This window comes from Gadus morhua, chromosome 7 (genome assembly GCF_902167405.1).
Source record: "Gadus morhua chromosome 7, gadMor3.0, whole genome shotgun sequence".
Lineage (NCBI taxonomy): Eukaryota > Metazoa > Chordata > Actinopteri > Gadiformes > Gadidae > Gadus > Gadus morhua.
The window spans coordinates 32,061,396-32,088,256 of NC_044054.1; the positions used below are offsets into that span (position 1 = coordinate 32,061,396).

General features: G+C 49.2%; 2 protein-coding genes across 2 annotated transcripts in view; one reads left to right on the forward strand and one right to left on the reverse strand.

The window, feature by feature from the left end:
- Nucleotides 1–1,955: 1,955 nt before the first annotated feature.
- LOC115547222 (vascular endothelial zinc finger 1) lies at nucleotides 1,956–17,850 on the reverse strand. Its single transcript, XM_030361281.1, has 5 exons — nucleotides 17,575–17,850; nucleotides 9,985–10,769; nucleotides 6,597–6,666; nucleotides 5,022–5,184; nucleotides 1,956–4,481 (listed from the first exon to the last, which is right to left on the reverse strand). The coding sequence occupies exons 1-5, from the start codon at nucleotides 17,605–17,607 to the stop codon at nucleotides 4,180–4,182; spliced, it is 1,353 nt and encodes a 450-aa protein (XP_030217141.1). The 5' UTR covers nucleotides 17,608–17,850; the 3' UTR covers nucleotides 1,956–4,179.
- Nucleotides 17,851–21,383: 3,533 nt separating this feature from the next.
- LOC115547156 (unconventional myosin-XVIIIa-like) overlaps nucleotides 21,384–26,861 on the forward strand; it is a 75,341-nt gene continuing 69,863 nt past the window's right edge. The window contains 2 exon segments of the mRNA XM_030361125.1: nucleotides 21,384–21,506; nucleotides 22,538–23,649. Coding sequence (XP_030216985.1) covers nucleotides 22,702–23,649 — 948 coding nt within the window. The 5' untranslated portion in view covers nucleotides 21,384–21,506; nucleotides 22,538–22,701.

The window sequence follows — 26,861 nt, forward strand, 5'->3', positions numbered from 1 at the left end:
GAAGGGTCCAACCCTGGGGGGTAATCCCTGAGGTGATGGGTCCTACCCTGGGGGGTAATCCCAGAGGTGAGGGTCCTACCCTGGGGGGTAATCCCTGAGGTGAAGGGTCCTACCCTAGGGGGTAGTCCCTGAGGTGAAGGGTCCTACCCTTGGGGGTAATCCCTGAGGTGAAGGGTCCAACCCTGGGGGGTAATCCCTGAGGTGAAGGGTCCTACCTTGGGGGTAATCCCTGAGGTGATGGGTCCTACCCTGGGGGGTAATCCCTGAGGTGAAGGGTCCTACCCTGGGGGGTAATCCCTGAGGTGAAGGGTCCTACCCTTGGGGGTAATCCCTGAGGTGAAGGGTCCAACCCTAGGGGGTAATCCCTGAGGTGAAGGGGTCCAACCCTGGGGGGTAATCCCTGAGGTGAAGGGTCCAACCCTGGGGGGTAATCCCTGAGGTGAAGGGTCCAACCCTGGGGGGTAATCCCTGAGGTGAAGGGTCCTACCCTAGGGGGTAATCCCTGAGGTGAAGGGTCCTACCCTTGGGGGTAATCCCTGAGGTGAAGGGTCCAACCCTGGGGGGTAATCCCTGAGGTGAAGGGTCCTACCTTGGGGGTAATCCCTGAGGTGATGGGTCCTACCCTGGGGGGTAATCCCAGAGGTGAGGGGTCCTACCCTGGGGGGTAATCCCTGAGGTGGAGGGTCCTACCCTGGGGTGGAGGGTCCTACCCTGGGGGGTAATCCCTGAGGTGAAGGGTCCTACCCTGGGGGGTAATCCCAGAGGTGAGGGTCCTACAGTGGGGGGTAATCCCAGAGGTGAGGGTCCTACAGTGGGGGGTAATCCCTGAGGTGAAGGGTCCTACCCTGGGGGGTAATCCCTGAGGTGGAGGGTCCTACCCTGGGGGGTAATCCCTGAGGTGAAGGGTCCTACAGTGGGGGGGTGGGGGTCGTCAGTAGGTTATGATGAGTGTCAGTATCCTGTTCCCTTCTGTAGGCGGGGCCAAGAGGGTCTAGCTGCAGACCTCTCTCTCTCAGGCTGAGAGAGGATCCTGAACTGATCCTGGACCAGTTTACAGTCCCCCCATAGAAGAATAACATGACGGGAACAATAATTAACGTCGACTTTTGAGGGAGAATTTAAGAAAACCTATATACATGTCGCGGAAACGGTGATCCCCTTATAGGAAGTCCCGCCCACCCTCTCGCTAATATCGCCCATTCGGAGCATCCCGTTCCAGGCGTCCCGTCTTTAGATGAGGACGCCTGGAAACAACCGGGTAAAGGCTGCTGAATGTTTTAGATTGTTCTTCCTTTGTATTTAACCTCACTTCCATATCCCCATGTAGCAGGCCTAGGACTATTTTACATGTATCCTTTTTATGTTAAGTAAAAGATTAAGATCCAGAGTTATGAAATACTTATTCTGTGTTACTATGGCTGTAATACAAACTCCTGAAGACTGCAATATGCTGACATTTGCAAAGATTGACAGTCAAGATCAGATGTTGGATGGTATGTGGCACTGACTATCAGATAATAAATTAAGCTTCTGTCTGTTATTCGTCTGTTCTTGTCTCCTGGCAGCAATGTCCTCACACTCTGCCAAAACATCCCAACTTCTTTCCACATGCTGGCTACTCTTTTCTGAGCAGCACAAATATCTGAATCTACTCCAGGTTCATCGAACGGCCGGTTCCATGGTAGACAGCGACATCTAGTGGATGATTATATTAAACACCAATTTCACTGACACCATAGCAGATAAGATTAAGATGATTCCTTTGCTAGTATAGCATGTAGTAAAATACAATGAATGGATCAATTATGTTGGTCAAATGGGATTCCTGCCTTTGTTTAAATGGTTCTTTGTTGGAAATGAACTTGGGAAAAAGATTGCTACTTCTGTGCATGTTCAGATCACTATTTTAACAAGCAGATAATAGTTTCATTGCAAAAGTTAAGATTGACTCCATCCACATTTTAAAACAAACGTTTCTTTTATTTAGACAACCCAAATAAAAGGCACAAAACATTGCGCATGTTTATGTAATAATTTGACAAACTTACATTTAAAAAAAAAATGTAGGAATGTTTGACCTTTCTGCTAATCAGAAAACCTAGCCTTTCGTATATACAAAAATTACCATTGTTAATGTTCTAATACAAAAGATTTATAAAAAAGGTTATTTCTTCTTTCACATCTATGGTAACTATCATATCCTTGGAACTAAAATAGTTTTGTACAAAGATATACATTCAACTGCCTTCACAAGCGTCCGAGAGTTTTCCGATTTATCGTCATTAAAAATAAACAAATGTTCAAATTTCACAAGTTTTTTTTTTTTAAAGTTCATCACATATCAAATTTGGCAAAAACAGATTATCATAGTGTTTCTACATAAATGCTTAAAAAAAACCGTTACACTTAAGTATTTTTCGAAACAGAAGTTGGGCAAAACGACAAACATGCATATTGCATTATTTCAGTACACAATGATTCGCCCGCGGAGAGCCGAAAACACCGCCAGGATTCACGTAAGAAACTAAAACCGCGGTTTGAACCGTTTTGGGGGAGGGGCATGCATGAATTCATGTTCCTAAAATCTATTGAGTAAAAAAAAATAAAAACACGTTTCAGCATTTCATAAATAACGTTGACGTCACAACATGCTCTCGGGTCAGCCGAATAAAGCCTCAAACACCCCCACCCACGACACCCCCTTCCCCCACCCAGGATAGAGGCTGCGTGACAGAAACCCTGGTTAGTGTGGGGGAGGAGCCAGGGCAAAACGGGACGTGTAAATAAAATGCCGGCTGACGCACTTCGAGTGAACAACATGTCTTTTTGAGATGGACGGCTTGGTTTTGAAAATTAACCAAAAGTTAAATAAAAAAAACAAAAAAACAAATTCCTATATTCCATGAATGAACTGTACCAAATGTGTCTAAGATAATACCAAAATGTTATATATGAGAATTATAAAATACAGGATACAAATTAAATATTCCAGGGAGGAAAAGAAAATACATGGTGGTTAATAAAAAAATTAACGCACTGGGCTGAATTTCCTGAGTAGAGGGTCCATACAGAAAAAAAGGTTTTCACATATGAAAAAGATCAAATAAAAAAACCAAATAAAACGTAATAACAAATAAACCAAAAATAAATGATAACCAAATTAATCTACTCCTCTACGCCTTCCGCAAAAACACATGGATATTGAATGTCATCTTCCTCCATAGAATTCAGCAGTCCCCATAACTCTGGCGACCGCAACAGTCCTAATAACAAAAGCTAGGTCTACTCTACGGCCTAGTGCATGTAATGCTATGCCGCGCCACTAGAGGGCCCTGTAGAGAGCGCTGGCTAATCAGCCTACCAGGTGAGACTCACTACGTCTCGAATTTGATCTTCAATAATACTGCTCCTCAGCTACAATGAGATATGTTTTCAGTGCAAGACTCGTTTCATTCTCGCGTTCGGGTCAATATGATGAACCCAACTGATCACACTAATAATAATAATAATAAAAAACTACACTTTTTTCCCCCATCCTAACTACACGTATTTAAGCCAAGGGGACAGTGATAAGATATTCATTTAAATGCACAAAAGAAAAAATGCACAAAAATAAGAAATGCTGATGAGTTAAGCCCGGAGTAGCCCTAGCAGCCCCTCTATCAGGGACTAGAGTTACTGAGAAAATATATGGTTCCACGCACAGTGGACTTCTGTCCCTTTAACTAGAGTTGTCACCTACAATATTAAATAGTGATTAGCCGGCTACCGCTTAACCAAAAAGCAAAACATCCAAAAACACTTCAGGGATTCGCCCGACAACTCCATGACTAAAAAAACCTCAGCAACGATCGCTTATTGCTCAAGTCCGTTAAAACGTGACCTTCACCCCTCCAACAGAGTAACTCTTTAGTTTAGTCCTGGCCTAAACCTCTCCCCCAGCCCCCCAGGGAAACCTCTGGCTCTGACCTGACTGCTGCGTGGAATCCTGACCGATCCTAACCTCAGGGGTCTACCGTACCCCCCCCTGCTTGGCTGTGGTAATGGGGGACAAGGGGGACTCAGATGGGCGGGGGGGGGGGGGGTTCACATGGTGACAAACTCGAGAAAAAGAAAAAGAAAAAGAGAACCTCAAAAACAAGTTTCCCCACCTCCCCCCTTTGAAACTCCACTTTCACTTTACCAGGGCGGGGAGGAGGGCAGCACCTGGGACAGGAAGGGCATGCTCTCCATGGAGCGCATGGCGATGTTGAGCGGCCCGCCGATGTTCATGGACATGGGCGTGGTGAGTGCCACCGGGTGGGCGATGCTCATGGAGCCCGAGGAGGAGATGTTGACGGGCCCGGTCACCATGGAGACGGGGTGGTGCAGGCTCACCGTGTTGGTGCTAATGTTCATCTGCGCCGCGATGGTGACCGGGTGGTTGCCGCCACGCTGGTTCATCGCCGTGGTGATGGGCGTGGAGACGGACACGGGCGTGGCTGGGGGCAGAAGGGCATCACGGGGGGGGGGGGGGGGGGGGGGGGGGGGTCATTATGGGATGGAGGGAATCTAGAATCCAACCCCATGCATCTAGAATCTATCCCCATGCATATTGCTTTGTTGGCAATAAAATATACAAATATATAATAAAATACAAATATAGGTAAAATATGTATACACACATACCTTAATAATAACTTGTCATTAGACAAATAAGTATAACAAATATATTTTTAAAGAACGAGCAAAACAGACAAGACTCAAATAATAACCTCAACTTTATGACAACCTTTGAGTCAAGGTGAATGTTCGGGCCAGAAGATGGAATCCTACACATCGGATAACTGTTCCAACATTTAAGAAGTCTTTACAATAACAGCCTCCACTAAATACCACACATTAACATTCGACCGCTCACATTTACAGATGCTTTTAGTAGCGGCAGAAGAAGTTCAAACACTGCCCAGACGGCGCCCCTGCCCGCCCCCCACCAGGACGTGGCGAGTGCGGACCGACCCGTGCCCCCCCCCCCCCCGTACCTTTGTTGCAGGAGGAGAAGTTGGTCTGGCCGTGGGTCTTGAGGTGGGAGGTGATGTAGGCGGCGCTCAGCATCTTCCCACAGATGCTGCAGGTCACCTTCCCCTCGTGTCGGATCATGTGAGAGCGCAGTCTGTCTTTGGTAGCGAAGGCCGAGGTACAGGCCTACAGGGACGGAGAGGGGAGCACGGTTTAGAGGAAGAGCATGGTTTAGAGGGACACCACGGTTCATAAGGACAAGATGGTTTAGATGGACTTGGCATCATGGTTTAGAGGGACACCACGGTTCATAAGGACAAGATGGTTTAGATGGACTTGGCCTCATGGTTTAGAGGGACACCACGGTTCATAAGGACAAGATGGTTTAGATGGACTTGGCATCATGGTTTAGAGGGACACCACGGTTCATAAGGACAAGATGGTTTAGATGGACTTGGCATCATGGTTTAGAGGGACACCACGGTTCATAAGGACAAGGTGGTTTAGATGGACTTGGCATCATGGTTTAGAGGGACACCACGGTTCATAAGGACAAGATGGTTTAGATGGACTTGGCATCATGGTTTAGAGGGACACCATGGTCTAGATGCAGCGCATGCTTTAGAGGCGGGAAATCCCGGTTTAGAGGGACGTCCTGGTTTAGGGGGACACCTTGATTTAGAGACAACATAAGGAAAACCTGGTTTAGAGGGACATCATGGTTTAGAAAGACATGACATTGTGGTTTAGAGGGACATGACATTGTGGTTTAGAGGGACATTACATTGTGGTTTAAAGGGACATGACATTGTGGTTTAAAGGGACATGACAGTGTGGTTTAGAAGGGAGTCATGTAGAGGTAGATGTGGAGGTGTTCCCTGGTGGGAGCTGGGAGGGATCAGATTCTTTAAGCCACCAATAAACTTCACGACAAATATGAATAGGTGTTGAACATTACATCTGTTGATTGCTGCTGAATTGCTTCTCGGAGACCAGAATTTGAATTGACTTCCCCTAGTTCAGAGGACAATACGAGTGGTTTGGTGTGGATGATGGGGTACCCGAGCTGAACTGTTGGGGTTACAGAACGAGACAGAGGGTTTAAACACTGGTTCTGAGGGACAGGGATGCAGAGTGAAGCCATCAGCCAGGGCCTGAAGCATTTCATATCCTAGTCTTTAGCTGCACACACGTTCCAGATGCCAAACCTTGTTGCATCAGATTTAGAGCCTCACTTCCTTCCATAGGTAAATTAGGACGAGGACTTGACTTCATGGGGTCTGGTGTATTGTGATCTGGTTTCCTAAAGATGTACATGCAGGACAATTAAGCTTCATCCAATTCTCATTTTGATATAGCTGATATTATGGAATCTCGATTGTAAGTCAATGTTATTATTGGTAATTAATTTTGGAGGTTAGAAGAGAGGTGTGTGTGTGTGTGTACGACCTGCAAGGCCCTTCTGGATGCAATGTCAGCTAAACGAATAAATAGTAAGATGGTGTCAAGGCAAGGCAAGCGGTTCGATGCCGCCCCGTGTCCACAGCCCACCAGGGGGCGACGACTGCCTGAACAGTGAAGTACGACAGGTGGCTCACCGTGACTTGGCATTTGAAGGGTCTTTCTGAAGAGTGGACGTGCTTGACGTGGCAGCTGAGGTGGTCGGGCCTGAGGGGAGAAGACACATCACAACACTGAGTGCCTGCAGCGCAGCAGAAGGTGAACTAGGCCTGCTGCTCTCCTCTCCATGCGTTGAGCAAGCAGACATATTCAGAGCTATTCCGCCCACACACACATTCGCATTCTGAAACTTGGCTCCTCGGTCCAGGATAAGGCTTGAACGTGTGGGTGTTGATGCATACAGGATATTAGGAAGCATTTACAAAACTGCAATCAGATAAAGCCGCAGCACACATTGAACTATTTGAACTCAAGACCGAAGCACAGGCCTGAAGACTGACAACACAACATCAGGTATTCCCCCTCACTAATCGAAAGGAGTCTTGGACTAATCCAATACCTCACTGATCTAAGGGGTCTTTGACTAATCAAAGACCTCACTGATCGAAAGAGTCTTTGTCTAGTCAAAGACCTCACTTATCGAATGGGTCTTGGACTAGTCAGACCCCTTAAATCAGTGAGGTCCTTGATTAGTCCAAGATCACACTGACTGAAGGGGTCTTGGACTAGCCAAAGATTAGCATAAGAGACGACCGTTTGGGAGACCGGCTTCAATGGAAAGAAGATGAAAAGTAATGAGAAGGCCGGAGAGGATCCCTGGACGCCGGAGACGTCTCATTCTTCTTGGTCAACTGTGCGTGAAGAGGACTTGACCTAGTTCCCCTCAGAGGAGCCACAACACCGACACATTGGGAAACTATGCAGCAATAACAGATCTGGGGGAGAACTGCTGCTTTCCAAAGCCGGCCAAATCCCGACCAGGGGCTCATATTAAAGAACAGGTAAAGGATCATTACTAATGATCTTGGCTCCATGATTGATTTAATTTCCGCAGATAAATATACAAATAAAAGTTACAAAATTTTGTATTTGTGTACATTAAACTGAAGGAAAGGACACATTTGGTACAACATAGATGATCCGTCTTTAGCCATTCAAAAATATTATTATTATTATTAATAATATTATATTATTTTTTTTTAAATTTGCGGGATGCTATGCAGGAAGGTATGGGAGAGAGAGAAGACATGCAGCAAAAGGACCATGGCAGGAATCGAACCCGGTCTCGGTGGTCAGGACCAGGGTATCTGCAGGTTTCAGCAAGTCAAATTTAAGACCTTTTTAAGACAACCTTGAATGAAATGTAGGACCTAAAACACGCAATGGTAGGGGTTGGCAACAGACGCGAGCCAACTTCGGAAATGGACGTCTTCCAGCCAACTGTCCTTGAATTTGCACCTTCCCATTGTCGCAGACTAGCTAGCAAGCACGCAGATAATCCTTTATATATGCAGCTAGCAAGAAAGAAGCCTCTACATGTCCTTCCTGAAAAGTCCCACGAGAAAAATAAAAAAATATATAGTCCTGCCCCGAAAAATTTAAGACCTTGAGTTACAGTATTCAAGACCAGCATATGACATTTGTACCGAATTTAAGACTTTTTAAGGCCTAAATTTAGGAACATGAATGTAAGACTTTTTAACACCCTGGTCAGGACTGAGCCTCAATGGTACACGCTCTACCCGGTGAACCACTGGGGCGGCCTGATAAATGTTTACTTAGATAGTGAGAGCGGCATATCGCAGCAGGTACGAGTATGCACGCCTTACATCACAATAATGCTAGTGTTCTACACAAGCAGCAGCTTGATATATCCATGTTACATCATGCACCAGGAGCCCCCTGCAGTATACCCTGAGCTGTATGCCTCCAGCCCTGGGTTATAGTGGGCGGCATGTGGCGAGCGGGTTGGCAGTTAACCGGAAGGTAGCTAGTGGTGTCCCTGAGCAAGGCACTTCACCCTAGCTGCTCCTGACGCCTTGTATGACACCCCGCCGTCGGTGTGTCAATGTGTGCAAGAAACGGCTGAATATTAGGTCATATTGTAAAGTGCTTCGAGTGGCCAGGGGTTAGAAAAGCGCTGTATAAATGCAGTCCGTTTACCATTTAGTGTGGGCTATAAGATTCTCCATAAGAGAATAGTGATTATACAGTTGGAATGCTCTTCCTCATCGGTGAGCATGAGGAACTTTACAGTCCACAGCCTTCCTCCGCGTGCGACCTTTCACGGGGACGCCGTCACGGTGCACACAGATCTGCTTGGCCGGCGGCCCGCTCGCCTTTCCCCGGGATCGGACGAACGCTCGCCCCCACGCACGCAGAACCACCGCCCTGACGGAGCTCTGGAGGGACGCCAGCGCCAGCAGAACCAGAAACCACCTTCCTGAGCGACCGCAGGGCTATCAAAGAGCCGCTTATGTCCAGTAAACGCAGGGCAGTGCGATCGCATTCTGGGGCTCAAAGCGCGGAGGCCGTGACTCAGAGACGAGTCAACCACCTTACCGGCAGCCAAGTGAATGCCTGACCCACGTCAGAGAGACGCACAAAAGAAACCGGGACGGTGACACTCCCAGCTCGTCTCTCCACGTTACCGGGCAGAGAAGGAGGGATTAAAATCACGGGGGTGTGATTTACGAGGCAAAAAACCCCTGCGCTGATCAACCAGCCACCCGATCAGACGCATAATGAAGAAATGTTCCCGAAACTATTAGCGGTGATGAATCACGACGAGGGCGGCAGCGCTGGTATTACGGGTAATAGCTGTGCAGATGAGCCACAACACCGACAGCTGCCAGAGAAGCGGGCTTGATTACCGCTGAGGTCACAGCGCCGGGGATGCGTTACTGTAAGCATTTATAGCACGCAGCGCAGGCTCACCCGGCCCCGTGTGTGTTTTGGTGGGTTCATGTGGCACTTTGACGTGGCTCTGGCACAGGGGGCGGCCGGCCCGGGTCGGGTTCTACACTCGGTCTCAGAGAAGCGTGCGCTATGAGCTCTTTTAGATGGACGGGATCAACTTCCACCACCAAGCGGGACACTTTTGTCTGATTTCATTACGATTAAGTCCTTTTTATTCTGAACCTTTTGTTTTTAATCGGGTGAAGTTTGGTTTAGTATCAACTAAGCACCATTTAGTCATTTAAGACTTGATCATTCCTTCATTTACGTAGGGAACACCTTTATTAACAACCATGCATACATGTTATTACATGTAATAACATGCTTGTAGGGTTGCTTATCATGGTGTTATTACATGTTAAAACATGTATGCAGGGTTATTTACATGTTACTACACTGAACAGTCCCATGATGCGCCAACTGCTCCGTTCTCCTTCACCTAAAAACAAAAAGGAGCCAAACAAAGCAGACAAGAGACAAGAGGAAGAGCCATGAGAAAGAGGAACAGACAAGAGAAAGAGGTAAGAGGAAGAGGCGAGAGGGTGGGTCGCGAGCACCGGGCCTCACCTGGAGAATCCCTTCCCGCAGACGGAGCAGACGTAGGGTTTGTGCACGCCGCCGTCGTGGGAGCGGGCGTGGTACGTCATGCGGTCCTTCCGCTTGAAGCGCTGGTGGCAGATGGGGCACTCGAAGGGCTTCTCGTCCGAGTGGGACAGCTTGTGGCGGTTCAGGTGGTACACGTCGCGGAACGCCTTGCCGCACATCTCGCAGCCGTGGTTCTTCTTCACGGGCTTGGAGGGCTTCTTGGCCTGGTGGCCCTGCTGCTGCGGCAGGTTGCCCATGGACGAGGGCGTCATGACGCTGGAGCCCCCCGAGCTGACGGAGGTGGTGGCCGTGGTCAGCAGGCCGGCCATGGTGGAGATGTACGAGGGGTTGCCTCCCGAGTGCTCGCGGATCATGCCGCCCATGGAGGACACCATGGGCACCATGGTGGGCGCCGTCTGCGCCGTCTTCTTGGGCCGCGACACCATCTTGATGCCCGTGTGGCAGGACTCGTGGCGCCGCAGGTGGTAGCTGTCGCGGAAGGCCTTGTTGCAGTAGCCGCAGATGAAGGGCGTCTTGCTCTTGTGCTCCTTCTTCACCACCGGCATGGGCCCGTGGCGCCCGCCGCCGCCGCCGCCGCCGCTGGCCACGTTGTCCTTGAGGAGCTCGGCGGCGCTGAGGGGGGGCTTCTGGTCCATCTGGAGCGGCAGGATGGGCTTCTGGTCGATGGCGTCCGCCCCGGCGTTGAGCAGCGGCAGCAGGCTGTTCTGGGCCACCTGGTGCTGGTGGTGGAGCGCTTCATTGGCCTGCTGCAGGAGACAACACAGGGAGAGTACGGGTTAGAGGACGGGCTGCAGGGACACAGAGAGAGGGAGAAGAAGGGTTAGAGGACGGGCTGCAGGGACACAGACAGAGGGAGAGGAAGGGTTAGAGGACGGGCTGCAGGGACACAGACAGAGGGAGAGTACGGGTTAGAGGACGGGCTGCAGGAGACAACACAGGGAGAGTACGGGTTAGAGGACGGGCTGCAGGGACACAGACAGAGGGAGAGGACGGGTTAGAGGACGGGCTGCAGGGACACAGAGAGAGGGAGAGGAAGGGTTAGAGGACGGGCTGAAGGAGACAGGGAGAGGAAGGGTTAGAGGACGGGCTGCAGGGACACAGACAGAGGGAGAGGAAGGGTTAGAGGACGGGCTGCAGGGACACAGACAGAGGGAGAGGAAGGGTTGGAGGACGGGCTGCAGGGACACAGAGAGAGGGAGAGGAAGGGTTAGAGGACGGGCTGAAGGAGACAGGGAGAGGAAGGGTTAGAGGACGGGCTGCAGGGACACAGACAGAGGGAGAGGAAGGGTTGGAGGACGGGCTGCAGGGACACAGAGAGAGGGAGAGGAAGGGTTAGAGGACGGGCTGAAGGAGACAGGGAGAGGAAGGGTTAGAGGACGGGCTGCAGGAGACAACACAGGGAGAGTACGGGTTAGAGGACGGGATGCAGGGACACAGACAGAAGGAGAGTACGGGTTAGAGGACGGGCTGCAGGGACACAGACAGAGGGAGAGGAAGGGTTGGAGGACGGGCTGCAGGGACAGACAACACGTGGGAGGAAGGGTTAGAGGACGGGCTGCAGGGACACAGACAGAGGGAGGGTTAGAGGACGGGCTGCAGGGACACAGACAGAGGGAGAGGAAGGGTTGGAGGACGGGCTGCAGGGACACAGAGAGAGGGAGAGGAAGGGTTGGAGGACAGGCTGCAGGGACAGACAGAGGGAGAGGAAGGGTTGGAGGACGGGCTGCAGGGACACAGACAGAGGGAGAGGAAGGGTTGGAGGACGGGCTGCAGGGACAGACAACACGTGGGAGGAAGGGTTAGAGGAGAGGCACAGGGAGAGGGGATAGAGGACAGGAGTGTGAACGAAGGGAGAGGGAGAGGGGTTAGAGGCCGAGGACACAGGGAGGGAGAGAGTTAGAGGCCGAGGACACAGGGAGGGAGAGTTAAAGGCCGAGGACACAGAGGGAGGGGAGTTAGAGGACGGTCGTGGGAAAGCAGCGCCTTAAGGCCGCTAGATGTCAATACATTCATATACGATTCATATCTTTAAAATACTGCTTTTCTTTAACAAGCTCCTTCTCTTCGTTTTCTATTCGCTCTAATTGTGACAGTTGGGCGCCACCTACATATACATTCAGGGCATTTAGCAGACGCTATTATCCAAGTACAATAAGTACAGGGCACCAGCGCAGTGAGTTCAGAGCACGTATAGGGCTGTGTACTTTACCATAACCTCAGCGACGTCATTCGGGGCTAAATATAAAAAGCCCAACTCAAATCATCTCACTTAAGAGACGTCACTTTACACCTTCAGTGCATTCCTGGGTGCGTTCAGCAAGTGAGACCCTCTAGATAATAAAACCAGCCTGACTGGTGGTCCGGCAAGAGTTTTATGGGTCTTCTCTACGCAACACAGCCTGTTGAATCATCTGGGTCCATGGCCCGGTAGAGGCAGCTGACCTGACCCAGGGGTCTGTCCCTAACCAGCCAGCCACGCGCCAGGGATGCAGAAGAATCGGGATCTGCTGGATGGAAACTGATCCATGTGGTGACGGGGCTGATTCATCACGCGGTTGCGGAACGTGCGGCGAGCCAAATCAGACGCAGGCTTAAGTTGTGTTTCAAGCGGCCGCAGAGGCTTTGAAAGCGGACCGCGTGCCGGGATGAAACCCAACGCCGGGGCGCGGGTTCGAGGGCTGGGAGACGCCCACACCAGGGAAATGCATCCAGTATGACCCCTTAGCAGAAGGGATTTATCGATCAGTCAAAAGTAAAGTATTTTCTTTTTTATAAAAGTAGTATAATTTCTCTCGTAAACAAAAAAAGCATAATTTAAGAATCGTATTTATAATGATATAATGTATAATTATGTCGTAAAGACCGTCAATAAGGCCTTCCTCAAGTGTTCTGCTACTCTTACCCTACTCTGGTATTTACTGTATTCCATACATATATATTTTTTCTATCTTCTTCATCCCGATCCTTCGGCCATCTTACATTCAAACCCTCCTGATTCAAGCGAGAGAGAAAGAGACGGAGCGCGAGAGAGGGCTGAGGCAGCAGCTAAAGATGGCTCCTCCAGGTTTCCTCTGAGCCCAGCGACGGGAGAGGGCCCCCCCATGGAGGGCCAGTTAATGGCGTCGGAACAGTGTGGCTCCTCGCAGCCATTGACATTAAAAAATAAGCCCCGCCGCTGCCGCCGCCTCCACCCCCGCTGGGCTGCCTGCAACCCTGGCGGGTTCCGTGAGGAGCACGGAGGATATCGATCCTCTGTGCCCCGGCAGACGTCTCCCACGACGGACGGCCAGACGTCTGACGGCTCGTTAGTGTGATTAAGATAATGAGGGCGAGGAGAGGAAGAGCGTCTGGCTGAATCTCTGCTCTCTAAAAAAGGGGCTTTTGTCTTTGATCGGGACGTTTGACGAAAAACTAAAGTAAATGTCGTAAACCGTGCCGTTTCCTCAGCGCACCAAAACACTAAACAACAAGACGTCAAGCGGGGTTGTAAAACAAGACACCGTTCAGAGCGTCCCTCGCTCGCCGAGCAGGGAGGCCGGAGCCAGGCTGACCTTTCCTTTTGAAGTTCACTCAAGCGTCATGGCAGGCCGACGCAGAGGGGAGTTAAAGAGGAGGGCAAGGAGAGAGAGAGAGCGAGAGAGACAGAGAGAGAAGGAAAAATGAATCGCACAGTGTCCTCCTTATGTCATCGGGCCCATTGTTGGGGACACAAATCCGAGCGGTGATGCACTCGGGGGTCCAGCGGGGGGCCTTTGTGCACACATCATCCGCTATTCATGGGACAGGACATTGTTTATCCACACACCAGCCAGCTTAACGGGCGCCCATTCTCCGCGCACCCCGATGGGACCTGGGAACGCGCCGCTGAGCGGGCCATTTGTCTGAGCACCTGCTCGCACTCACTACCTTCCAGGATTAGCCATCATTGTGTCTCTGCGCTGGCGGCGGCGTCTGCTGCACGCCACAACAGGGTTCAAAAGTGGCGCTGGACGGACACAGCGGTGGTGGAGGAGTAGAAGGCTTCTCTCTTCAGGGAGCAGTGAGTAGGGCTACACAGGGAGCAGCGAGTAGAGAGTAGGACTACAGGGAGTGTAAATTAGGCCTACAGGAGTGCCCAGTAAGACTACAGGGAGCAGAGAGTAGGGCTACACAGGGGAGCAGAGACCAGGCCTACCGGAGAGCCCAGTAGGCCAACCGAGGCGGTCAGACGGTGGGCTGGAAGGCTGCAGAGCCCTCATGCAGCTCTGACCATTTTGACACAAATGAGGCCAGACAACTGGGGTAGCTCCCTCATAAATACCATCAAAATGGAGGGGAGGTCTCCCTGGGTCCGCAGGCCCAGTTAAATCTGTGACCCAAGTCACATGCACCCCCCCCCCCCCCGCAGATCTCCCTGCGAAGACATCCTGTCCATTCCTGGTTCCCCCCAGTTAAATAACACATCTCAGGTTTCAGTGTCTGACGTTCTGCATAAAAATATCAGGTAAGAAAATATAAAGTATTCGCGAAGAACACAGCGAGAGTCCAGCGGCTAGAGTTACGTTTAAGGGGTAGCCACGTTAAAGAACATCCTAGCAGTTAAAAGACCATCTTAGCTCGCCGGCTCACAATTTACGCCCAGCCGTTTTACCACCAGCACTGTTAAGTTACTGCGGGAAAGTATGGATTGCACCGGTGAACTCGCAGAGGAAGGCCAGCGAGATGCAAGGAGCCTGTGTGGGTATGAACGTGGGAGTACAACTACATACAGCCCTGCCATAGACTACCGCAAAGATAAACACAGTAATTGTACGCAACGTAGGGGAGCAAAACACTTTCCCCTGTTGCTCCTAATGCTGCCGTGACAAGACAGGGCTATACCGAGTACTGAGAGGGTTATTCTGGTCTATCCTTTACTATTCTGCTTAGGAGTCAATGAGCGAGGCCTGCAGGAGAAGCATGACTTGCACAACCCTCCCCTGTGTTGTCCTCAGGGGGGAGACATGAGGAGAGGCCGTCCCAAATTCTATTAATATTATCTTTACGGCGAGCAAATAAATAAAAGCTATAAATACACATCCGTAATTGCTGAAAGAGTCATTCTGGTCGCATTATAACATTGGTGGCATTCTTGTGTATCAACAACGTGGCTGAACAAGTCCGCAGCCGGACAGACGACATCTCTATCAGAAATCTACACCTTCCATCACAGCAGGGCCAGAGAGTTTAGCCCCCCGTGATAATCCATAACGAGCACCGTAATTCATATCTAATGCGGCCTTCATTAAGACATCATTCACACATTAATATTATCTTTACAGCGAGCAATGTTGGTGAATGAAACTGCAGTTTAATTCACCAACAAGCTTGAGAAACACATCCAGATTTAGCTTACATCAACTATTATAACTATTGCTGAACTATGATTCTGGGTCTTCTTCACTGTACATACAAGCGCTGAAAACACCACTTTGTGGTGGTAGGAGACAGCCAGAAAACCTCATTGGAAAATCTAAGCACAACCAACTCCAAAAAGCATGTCACAACATTTAAACAACTCGGCCCTGGGCCGCAGGTCAGAATAGCCTCGTCAGTCAGAGGTCCACACCAAACACAACATCGCCATGGCTTCTAGCTCACGTTAAAACACTGATGAACAGTCCTCTACCGATACCGATCAACCATACTGTAGCCACTCTAGTTCAACACACAAAACAGCCCGTTTACCCTTTACTGTATAAAATCCAAAGATTTGGAGAACAATGTTGAAGCTATTACAGGATCCTGGATCCCGGAGGGACACTGTTTCCCGATATCATGTTCCATTGATCCACGCTCCCAGCTGCCCCCCATTGGTCTGTGGCCGAGAGAGGAACATCTGGAGGCGATGCTAGTGGAGTAGACTGGGCCGGTTGCTCAATCCAACACCTGTCCCAGGGGACTGGAGAACCAGCCTCCGCCAGCTAGCAGCATGTAGCTTTGGCTACGAGTTCAATTACTTTCTTTAAACCGTTGAACTTAAAATAAACATTGATTATGAGTGTGCATTGAGTGACCACCTATAGCAGGTTGTGATTCAAACAGTTGATTTAATCTATGCAGAAAAATACTTCAGTGAATAATTAGTTTCCACTGTTAGGAAACTAATGACATTATATAATTACTTTCAAAGGGTTAACAGATTACTCAACTTATTGCTACTTTGATTTGATCGTAGTGAAGATAATAGTTTAGGATTTGGATGAAGTCAAACAGAACCATAGCATGTATATATAAAAGTTAGGAACTATTCACACAAACTGGTACAGCTCAACAGTTAGATGAATGGAAAACAAAGATCAGCCCAGTATGTGTCAAGACCAGCACAAGTCAGGTCTAATATTTCTCTAAACTACTTAAAAGTTAAGTGCCTTTGTCGCATGATTTCATTTGTATATTGAAGAAATAATTATGAATGCCCAACAATGTGTGAATCACAAAGATCCCGATGAAGATGCTGCAGATACAGTCATCATGGTGACGTGTTAGAGCTGGATTTAATTTCTCATAAACAATAAAACACCTGATAGAATAAACCTAAGAACCAGGCGGTTGAAGTTCATTAATAAAATGATAAGAGGCATAAAAAATACAGAGCCAAAAGATAGGCAACATATAAAGTTGACTTCATGTTTTGGGGCTAGTTTCTCTTTTATTTTTAATAACTATCGGCCTGCCAAGGATCAACATAGGGTTTCTGAAAGACCCTCCACACCCAGCCCCTGAATCTATATCCTTGTGTTTTAATGTAAAAAGTAGCTGGCCTCGATTCCACAACTCAGGGGGGCTAGCCAGACACTAGCCGGGTTAGCAGTACATGATGGCCCAAAGTTGTCCAGATCCCAACAGATCGCACTAAAAAAGACCCGTGAATGATGCTCTGAAGTCCCGCCACCCTGTCGGGAAGGACGCCGAGCGCAGACCTCCACGTTTCCACCCTTAAAACCACTTGACGGGTAGCCTGTGGAGTGTTGGCGCTAAGGTTAGCATGTTAGCTCGTTAGCCTTGAGCTAACATGCTAACGCTAGCCCTCACTGTGTGTGATGAAGGCTCCAGTCAAAGAAGGAGAAAAAACACAGCCCGTCTCCACACTTCTTCACACACACCGATGGGCTAGCGTTAGCATGTTAGCTCGCTAGCCGCGAGCTAACATGCTAACGCTAGCCCCTCAGTGTGTGTGATGAAGGCTCCAGTCAAAAGAGGACATAAAACACAGTCCCTGTCTCCACACTTTACGGGGTTTTCCCGACGCCTTCCCCCCCCCCCCGACTGGAGCACCGCCGCCCGACCCCAGGCTGCTGCAGCGGGCGGCGGGTGAGTCGCAGGCGGCGGGGGAGAGCTCTCCATCCAGCGCGGAGGGAGAAAGAGAAGTGATTTTTCCCTCACAGCTGGACGCCTGCTCCGTATTTACACCATTGTGTGTTTTGCTTAGTTGGGCTGATTCGCTTTTTAAAGCGGGCTGACGGTTAGTAAAGTGTGCCGCCGAGGCGTTTTGACGGTGTGTGTTCGCTAGTAAACTCAGGATGGACTTACTTGGAAGAGAAAGGTACTCCAGCTCGGCTCCATTTCCACACTTTAAGAAGAAAATGTGCAGGAAAGCTGGAAGAAGAGGAAGCCGACAACAAAGCGACCAAATATGGAATCGGTTACCACTTCCGGTAACCTCCGGGACGAAACCACTTTTAGGGGTGTACGCAACGCATCGTGTACGACAAAGCCTGTTTAACCTCATGTAAATTTTAAATACTCACATTTGTTTAATACATATACGAATACCTACGTGTTTATTTCATATTTAAGGGATTTTTGTTCTCAGTTATGTGATGACTAATTATAGAGTGTTTGTCGCCTCCCTGCAGATGGTATTTCTCCAACTCTGCAAGGGTCATTCATTATAGTGAATCGCATGTGGCTTCATCTGGTGAGGTAGAAAGCAGCGCCTCTCGCAGATTTACATATTATTATAGTAATAGTATTATTTTCTAAAGGGGGAAAACGGACCGTTCAAGAAGAACAATTGTTCCTCTGAGACCTCTGTTTCTCATTGTGCAATGTAAATACCACAATGCGTGCGGGACAATGGTTAGCCATGTTTTAATAAAAGATAACTTACATGTATGTAACTGAACACGAAATATCAAAAATGTGCATCGCAAAGATACTTAACAAAATACGTAACAAAATATAGATAATTTTGTCTCGTAATCGTCTCTACTGAATATAGTAATAGTATAGCAGGTGTTTGTGAATGAGTTGCGTCATCCCATTAATGCTGGGCTGAATAAAATATGCCCGTGTAATATAATGCAGGGACATAATCCATGAGGGCGCAATCAAATTCTAGTTTATTAAAATACACAGACGTTATATTCGTATATATTGCCCCCTTGTGGCGATTTAGCATTGCTATAAAGTCAAGACGGTGATGTCATGATAACAGAGAACATGTAACAAAGGAAATACATGCATTACATAACATTAATTTGATTTTTTTTTTAATTATATTTATTATATAACATTCACACGTAAAAATAAAGTGCTAAATCAAATATGTTTGGCGCAAAAGTTGTGCATAAAATAACACAATAAAAAACTAAACTCTTATTGCAACCTTTAACACGTAATTTAGACTGTGTGTCCAAATTGACTATTAATTCAACAATATGTAAGAATTTCTATGCACAATGTATACCACAGAAACACTGATTTGTCTATCATCTCTCCTTTACACATCTCCACGACACTAAAAAGTTGGTAAGTATTTATTTCGGGATGTTCCGACTAGATCAAAGTAGCTAGTAATCGATGCTTAGGTGACCAGTGAATAGAAAAAGATAGTAACAACATGTTTATGTCTGGATGGCTGAGATTCACAACGCAGCCTCCAGCTACCAAGATACCGATTACCATATTAATGTAATATCGCTTCATGTTAGCAGCCTGTAAGCAGGTGGCTGCGTGCATGTCCAGAACGCCTCAAACAAACTGTACATTCTAATCTACAGAATTCAATTCATTGTGCGTATCCCAGAATATCCGTCTCCAGCTCCAGCCTCCATGGAGCTGACAGCTTCAATGCGTTCTGCTCCGCTACCGCATCCAACCTTCAGGTTTAAATCCATAGTGGAGAAGGTTCGAGTCACGGATCTTAGGGCGGAACATCTGCTCCGTCATGCAGCGAGCAGCGCGCGGGCTGGAGTAGGAGGAGGTCCTCTCAGGGGAGCTCGAGGATGGGGAGGGGGGAGGGAGGTGGAGGGAGGGTTGAGGTGGAGCACTCACTGGTCATGGATTACTGCAATAGAGCAGATCATGTTGATTAAGTTTAAATGTATAAGATTAGGTTCGATTTTACCCCAAGATGGGAAACAATGTCAAAGCAGAAGCTCATGTCAGTAATACGAATACTAATCAAGAGATACCGAATGTGATTCTAATTATATGAACACAAAATATGCACATTTGAAATCTGTAAATATATATGTGTTTTTGTATATAATATAAAAAACAATAACACATTGAGAGCCATAAGTTTATATACACTTTTAGAAAAGTTAACTGCCTATTGAGGTATTGGGCCTATGTTGCCCTGTACTGTAGATGTTTTGCTTCCTAAAGACCTCACACCTTCACGTTACTCTTTGGAGGAATGAGTGTTCGTAATGCGTAGTTGGATCAGACAAAGACCCGAAATGACCGACAGTTGCTGAACCTGCCAATGACCTCTCATAAAATACTGTTCCAGAAGTGAACCCATGTATGGTTGAAGCGTGTTCTCGGAGACCTGCTCCTGTTTGTGCGTTCAGCACACAGAGCTTTTGTTCAACCTGTCCAGGGAGAGAATGGGTTCTGTCTGCCATACCCCCATCACATAGGGTCTAGAACTCACTTAGAACCTTATGTTCTGTCAGCCTGCTATACCACATCACATCTAGGGTCTAGAACTCATTTATAACTTTATGTGTTTGTTCAGCCTGCTATACCCCATCACATTCAGGGTCGAGAACCCACTTAGAACCTCATGAGTTCTGTCTGCCTGCTATACCTCCATAACCTCACTTAGAACCTTAGTGGGGAACTGGTTTTAGGTGGTTCCGTTTCAGTTAACGAATCCGTAGCACGTATATTGTTCTGGCTATTACTTAGTTGGATAATTCCCTTCAAACGCATTGTTTGAGTATGTGAGATGCACTCAAGTATGCACCTCATACCATTCCTCTGTCTCATTGCCACGTTTACACTTCAAATACTACTTCCGTCTACCTAATTACACAGCGTTTTGTACTCCTTGATCTAGGCAGTCGAGTTGTAAGTAAGGTTCATTTTTTCTTTGTAAGTAATAGTTAATAATTAGTTAGATTTATGTATTGATTCTGCACCTTTGGTTCCTTATTGACACAGTTAAGGAATCCTTCAAGCAGGTCTTTGAACAGTGAACTGCTTGTTGATCTACCCATGAGGGCATGACAATAAACCTGAAACCTATTCACCTTTCCCCTCATCCTCTTTGATGTCATCTCGAATCTAAGCATGTAGGAATGAAGTGGTTATTCATGCGTCACCTTCGTCATCAGACAGGTCTTGCGATGGGCTTGACTCGTGTGGCCTACTTTGGGACGTGAACCCTCTGAAACAATATCAGGCCTCGGCCGACTGACAGCGCATTCCACGCGCGGCTCTTTTCAGCGAGCCACACACATACACCGCATACCTGCAGGCCTCCACGGGCTCCAGGCTGTCAGCTTTGTGCCAACTCAGCCCCCCCCATTGTCTGCGGAGCCCCTGCCCTCCGCTGACTCACGGACACACAGACTCACCGACCCTGCCCCGCATGGGATGGGAGAGGAGACACACAGCTGAAGCATCCCAACCACGCAACACACCTGCCACCACAAAGGAAAAACGTGAATTATGAGTAGGACTCACAGGGTCAAGGTGAGAGTAAGGCTGGAGGCTAGCCAAAGTTGCAGTGGTGGAAGTTTGTGGTTCTCTTTTCTGTTGCCTGATGTATGAGGCTGCAATATTGATTAAATTAAATGGAAGTTCCTGTGAATTTAGGGACTGATAATAAGCAAAAGGAGAAGTGGTTATTGTTATGGTCTTCTAAATCAGGCCCTTATGCTGAGTTAAAATCTAGTTGAAGAAAAAAAAATACTACTAATAAAAGATATTACTTCATTTTCATTGATAATACAAGTATAGGACTTCATTCAGCTTATAGTACAATCATTATAGTCTTAGTTCTGCACCAATACACCACAACACATCCCCTGTAGGCCTATGACTGTGCACCATCCTCTTGGTTGCTGCAGTAGCGCAGACCGACCAGCGAGGGGCGCTGTCAGGTAGCTCACCGTTCATTTCTAAAACGGTCGATGAACAACTCTGGGGAAAATGCTGCAAACCTTCCGAATTTACGCAACACTTTATCGAGCTCTAGTCATCAATGAACAACCACCGTCTGGACGGTAAGTAACCCAACTTATAAAACCTTAAACAATCATGAAAAGAATAGCGTACAGCCGTTGGTTTTGCTCTCTGAACGTGTTGTCTTAAGCCGGGGCTATAATAAAGAATGGGGACAAATCAGCTTAAAGGGAGAGCATTACACTTGAGCAGCACCAACAACGCGCAAAAGTAACAGTAGAATTACCGATGCGATCTAACAGCGAGTTTGTTCACTGCAGTCACTGTGGTAGATTACTTTGTCCATCTCTAAATACCTGTTCATGTCCATCGCATGCACTGGCTTTGACTTTGTGGGGAAGTGGGACAGTTGACAGTGACACTTGTGTGTCTGTGTGTGGCACCTTTTGTTGACGAGAGAACAGAGTATCCACGCGGTGGTTAATCATTCATTCTGGCCGCAAACATAACATGATGGTTCTCTTTAGGAGTTTTGTTTTGTCGCTGATGTGGGAGCGCTAGAAGGAGAGGAGAGAGCGAGTGGGGGAAACATGTATGTGGGTCAAGTTAAACCAACTCAATTATATTCGGGTTAACATCGCTATCCCAAGGACAAAGTGCAGTGGGAAATGTTCCACGCTCTAAAAAAAATCAGTGGAGCCTATTTTACGCACCTGTGAAAACACATATATATATATATATATATATATATATATATATATATATATATACACACACACACAGGCTATACTCTCATCTGTCTGTCTGTCTGTCTGTCTGTCTGTCTGTCTGTCTGTCTGTCTGTCTGTCTGTCTGTCTGTCTGTCTGTCTGTCTGTATTTTAAGTTTTCTATCTCAAACTTATTTCAATGTACTAAAATAATAAAATAAGAGAAAAAAAGGAGGGAGAATGTGGGCTGCAAAGATATTCTGATACAGACTGTACATGCCAGGCTATACAGTGTAATTCCCTTACCTGCTCACCTACATGCAGTTGGTTGTGGAACAGCTGTTCTATGTCTGTGTGTGTGTGTGTTGTCTCAACGCCTTGTTTCCCCAACATGGACTAATCCGTTGATATTTCCCCCCGCCAGACGACAACAATGTTCTGCCCCGTGTCGGAGCCTGCTCACCTGGTGCTGACCCCCGTGTGTGACCCCTCCCTGTAAGGGACCGTCCTCCTCCCCCCCCCCGTCCCACACCCCCGGAGACCCCCCCCCCCCCCCCCCTGGGCAGGGCTGGCAGCACACCCAGGGTCATGTTCCACCTGATCAAGAAGGACAAGGAACGGGAGTCTCTGCGGAAGGAGAAGAAGGAGAAGAAGGACCGCATGTCCCAGGCCGACCTGTGCAGCCTGGAGGAGATGAGCGTCCGCCGGGGCTTCTTCGGCCTGCACCGCGGCGCCTCCAAGAGGGACTCCAAGACGCGGCTGGAGATCTCCAGCCCCATCCCCATCAAGGTGGCCAGCGACGCCGAGCTCAGCCTCACCGACATCCAGGCGGACCCCCTCCCCGGGGCGGAGAAGGACCCCCACCGCCGGGGCTCCGTGAAGGAGCGGGCGGCCATGTTCGGCCCGGTCCTCACCAAGACCCCCTCCCAGGCGCTCATGGACCCCCCGCCCGCGCCGCTCCCCCTGGCCCCGGCGGCCGACGGGTTCGCCGACGCCCGGTTCGGCGTCGTCCACTACCCCACCCTCGCCTCCCACCCGGGGGGCGACGCCGTCGTGGGGGAGCTTCCCCGGCAACGCCCCCCCCTAGGGCACCCCCCCGCCACCCGCGTCCCGGAGCTGGTGGAGAAGACCTTCCCCGGGGCGGACCTGGCGCTGCCCGCCGTGGCGGTGCAGCCGCCGCCGTCGCCCCGCGTGCTGGACGTGGCGCGCCGCAACACGGGCGACTTCGGCTTCTCCCTGCGGCGCACCACCCTGATGGAGCGGGGGCTGGACGGGCGGCCCTGCCGCCGCGTGGTGCACTTCGCGGAGCCCGGGGCCAGCACCCGGGACCGGGCGCTGGGGCTGGTGCCCGGGGACCGGCTGGTGGAGATCAACGGCGTGGGCGTGGAGAGCCGTAGCCGCGACGACATCGTGGAGATGATCCGCCGCTCGGGGGACTCGGTGAGGCTCAAGGTGCGGCCCATCTCGGAGCTCAGCGAGCTCAACCTCTGCTGGCTCAGGAACTACCAGGACCCGCCCCGCGACGGCTACTACGAGGTGAGTGGGGGGGGGGAGGGTCTACGGGGGGGGAGGGGGTCCATGGGGGGGAGGGGGCCCACGGGGGGGGAGGGGGTCCACGGGGGGGGAGGGGGTCCACAGGGGGGGGGGGGGGGAACATCGGGGAGTCCCCTAATATGACATGGTTAGTATGTGGGTACAATAACTAGGACAGTGTTGGTATTGGGGGACTAACTAGAACCTGGTTAGTATTGGGGGACTGACTAGAACCTGGTTAGTATTGGGGGACTGACTAGAACCTGGTTAGTGTTGGGGGATTAACTAGAACCTGGTTAGTATTGGGGGACTAACTAGAACCTGGTTAGTATTGGGGGACTGACTAGAACCTGGTTAGTATTGGGCGACTGCTGATCGTGGGGTCGTGACCATGACTGGGCGTTCATAAAGTACATGTTATCTTAAAGGCAGTCAAACACTGATTCAACTTGCTATTATAAATTGGACATGGTGAGATATATTCTTGACACCCCACCTAGAACTAGCCCCCCCCCCCAGAGGGCAAGGGAAAGCTCCCTTAATTTGCGCGGTAAAAACCTTGAGAAGGAACAGAGAGGGGGGGACTATCCCATTGTTCAACTCAGCAGTGGTGCAGGAGGGTTACAGCACTGGCTGTGGTTTATCCCTGACGAGAAACCGCACCCCCATAATCCCAGTCCAACATCTCATCAGGTAAATGGATCCGGTCTAGTGGGGGGGGGGGGGACCAGCGACCATCTGAAGACACTTGACTCTACGGTCATCTGTCTTTCCTTTGAGGCCCCTCTTCCTCTACCTGAGCTCACGCTAAGGATCTGCTGCGGGTGTGTGTTCACACCCCCCCCCCCCCGAGAGACGCACACCGCGTCCCAGTTACCCTGGTAGACCCCCCCCCCCCCCCCCCATTAAACAGGCCGGAAGAAGAGAAATGAGGACCAAAGAGTGACCCAGAACCGGGCGGTATTTATAGGAGCTTATTAAAAGATCTCTACTCCAGATCTCGTCCAATTACACAAACCCACTGTATCTGTATTCTACATGCTCCGTCTAAATCTACTCTGTATAACTTAGTGGTATTTACTTTAGATTAATTTAGCAGACTCCTACAACTACGGCGACGGATGGCTCTTTGCCACCGCATGGTACCAGCTGAACTTTTGTTTTTTTATCGGGAGAAGTTGAGGAGGATACCTGGTACCTGGTACTTCTTCTAGTACTGCCTTCCCTCGAGGTTCCAAGTGAGCAGAGGCGATACCGAAAGGTGTCGACGCTGAAAGGTTGCCGCGGGAACAGAACACACTGCAGACTGACTACTGATTGGTCGGAGAGAATCGTCAATAGTCATCGTGTCGCTGCGTCATCATTGCGTGACATCCTGCACAAACTCGCATTTTATTTAAATAGCCAAGCTACTATAGCCACTGCCATTTTTGGTAATCACTCGACTGCGAAAATTCAGAGAATCACAGACCCCAACCCCTCGATATCAACCATTGGGCCTGCGCCTGACGTGTTGATGGCCTCGCGGCAGTTTCATACGGCGTTGCCATGACGACCATGACAACCATGACATTGAGGGGTTAGCAATATCTGCTGTGGAAAACAAAGTACCCGGTACCAAAAGCAAATAGAGTTGGGTAGAGTACAGTCGAGTTGAGCCGGTACTATGCAAGGAAAAAAGGCATTACAGTGAACTCTGGTTGAGACAGGTCATTAAGGAGCAGGTAGGGGTTAGACAGTACAGAGACAGGTCATTATGAGCAGGTAGGGGTTAGACAGTCCAGAGACAGGTCATTAAGGAGCAGGTAGGGGTTAGACAGTACAGAGACAGGTCACTAAGGAGCAGGTAGGGGTTAGACAGTACAGAGCCAGGTCATTAAGGATCAGGTAGGGGTTAGACAGTACAGAGACAGGTCATTAAGGAGCAGGTAGGGGTTAGACAGTGCAAAGACAGGTCATTAAGGAGCAGGTAGGGGTTAGACAGTGCAAAGACAGGTCACTAAGGAGCAGGTAGGGGTTAGACAGTACAGAGACAGGTCATTAAGGATCAGGTAGGGGTTAGACAGTACAGAGACTGGTCACTAAGGAGCAGGTAGGGGTTAGACAGTACAGAGACAGGTCATTAAGGATCAGGTAGGGGTTAGACAGTGCAAAGACTGGTCACTAAGGAGCAGGTAGGGGTTAGGGGTAATCTGGCTCTAGGAAGCCTACAGGTAGACTATGGAAATAGAGCTCGTAAATCCGCCCCTCCCGGATTCTTAAATTATAAATTTTAATGCAAAGAAATCAAAAAAGTTTTATAATGTTAGGTTTTGTGTGAGGCCGCTTTGTGAACTACAGCTCTTCACTGCTCTCGACGCGAATGATATACGTCACCACCACTCTGGTACAGACATGGCGATCTCTCTGCTCCACTTCACCGCATTTTTCCAAGGGGAGGATAACAGCATCGAAATGCCGGCGTTATGCCGATGGGGAGATTGTCGGTCTTGTCCACGCTAGTCACAGGGAGCGTGAAGTCACATTCGAGACATGTAGTCTTTCTCATTGTGTTTTCTCTACAGCCTTTAACTGAACAATTGCACAATAAACGTTCAAACTCTTGACATGAAGAATTATCATTTAAATCCACAAACAACAAATGTGTAATCGACGGCATATAAAGACTGGGACCAGAAGATAATGACTGTCTCTCCATTGAAACCCATTCATATTTTACGATCTCAGAGGTCCCCCGGGGTCTACCGGAAGGGGCGACTTACGAACTCTATTGGGTGTTCAAATCTTGTACCTCTTTGACTGGGAGTCAAACAGTTCAGACCTGAGTTTCCCCACCTAGGAAGAGTCTGACCATCATCTCTGTTGGTACCTGTTGTGTTATGGGAGCTTGCTTCCCATCATAGAATCACCTGCAGGGTAACGCGTCACAGTTGTGTGCGTGCTCCCCCGAGGAGGAAGAAGGATGTTGTTGATGTAGTAGGACAGTATTGACACACACTGACTCTGAACAACAGAGCCTGTCATCACACAGAAACTGGCTGGTCGGGTTTGGTTTCCGGTGTTAACCAGACACGCACGCACGCGCGCGCGCACGCGCGCGCGCGCGCGTGCACACACACACACACACACACACACACACACACACACACACACACACACACACACACACACACACACACACACACACACACACACACACACACTCTGTCTCTCTC

Coding starts and splice junctions, on each gene's coding strand:
- LOC115547222 (XM_030361281.1), bottom strand. CDS start 17,607: ATGGAGCCGAGCTGGAGTACCTTTCTCTTCCAA. Junction 6,667..9,984: donor TGCGGGAAGGGATTCTCCAG/GTGAGGCCCGGT, acceptor TTCTCCCCTCAG/GCCCGACCACCTCAGCTGCC. Junction 4,482..5,021: donor CTTCTCCTCCTGCAACAAAG/GTACGGGGGGGG, acceptor TTCTGCCCCCAG/CCACGCCCGTGTCCGTCTCC.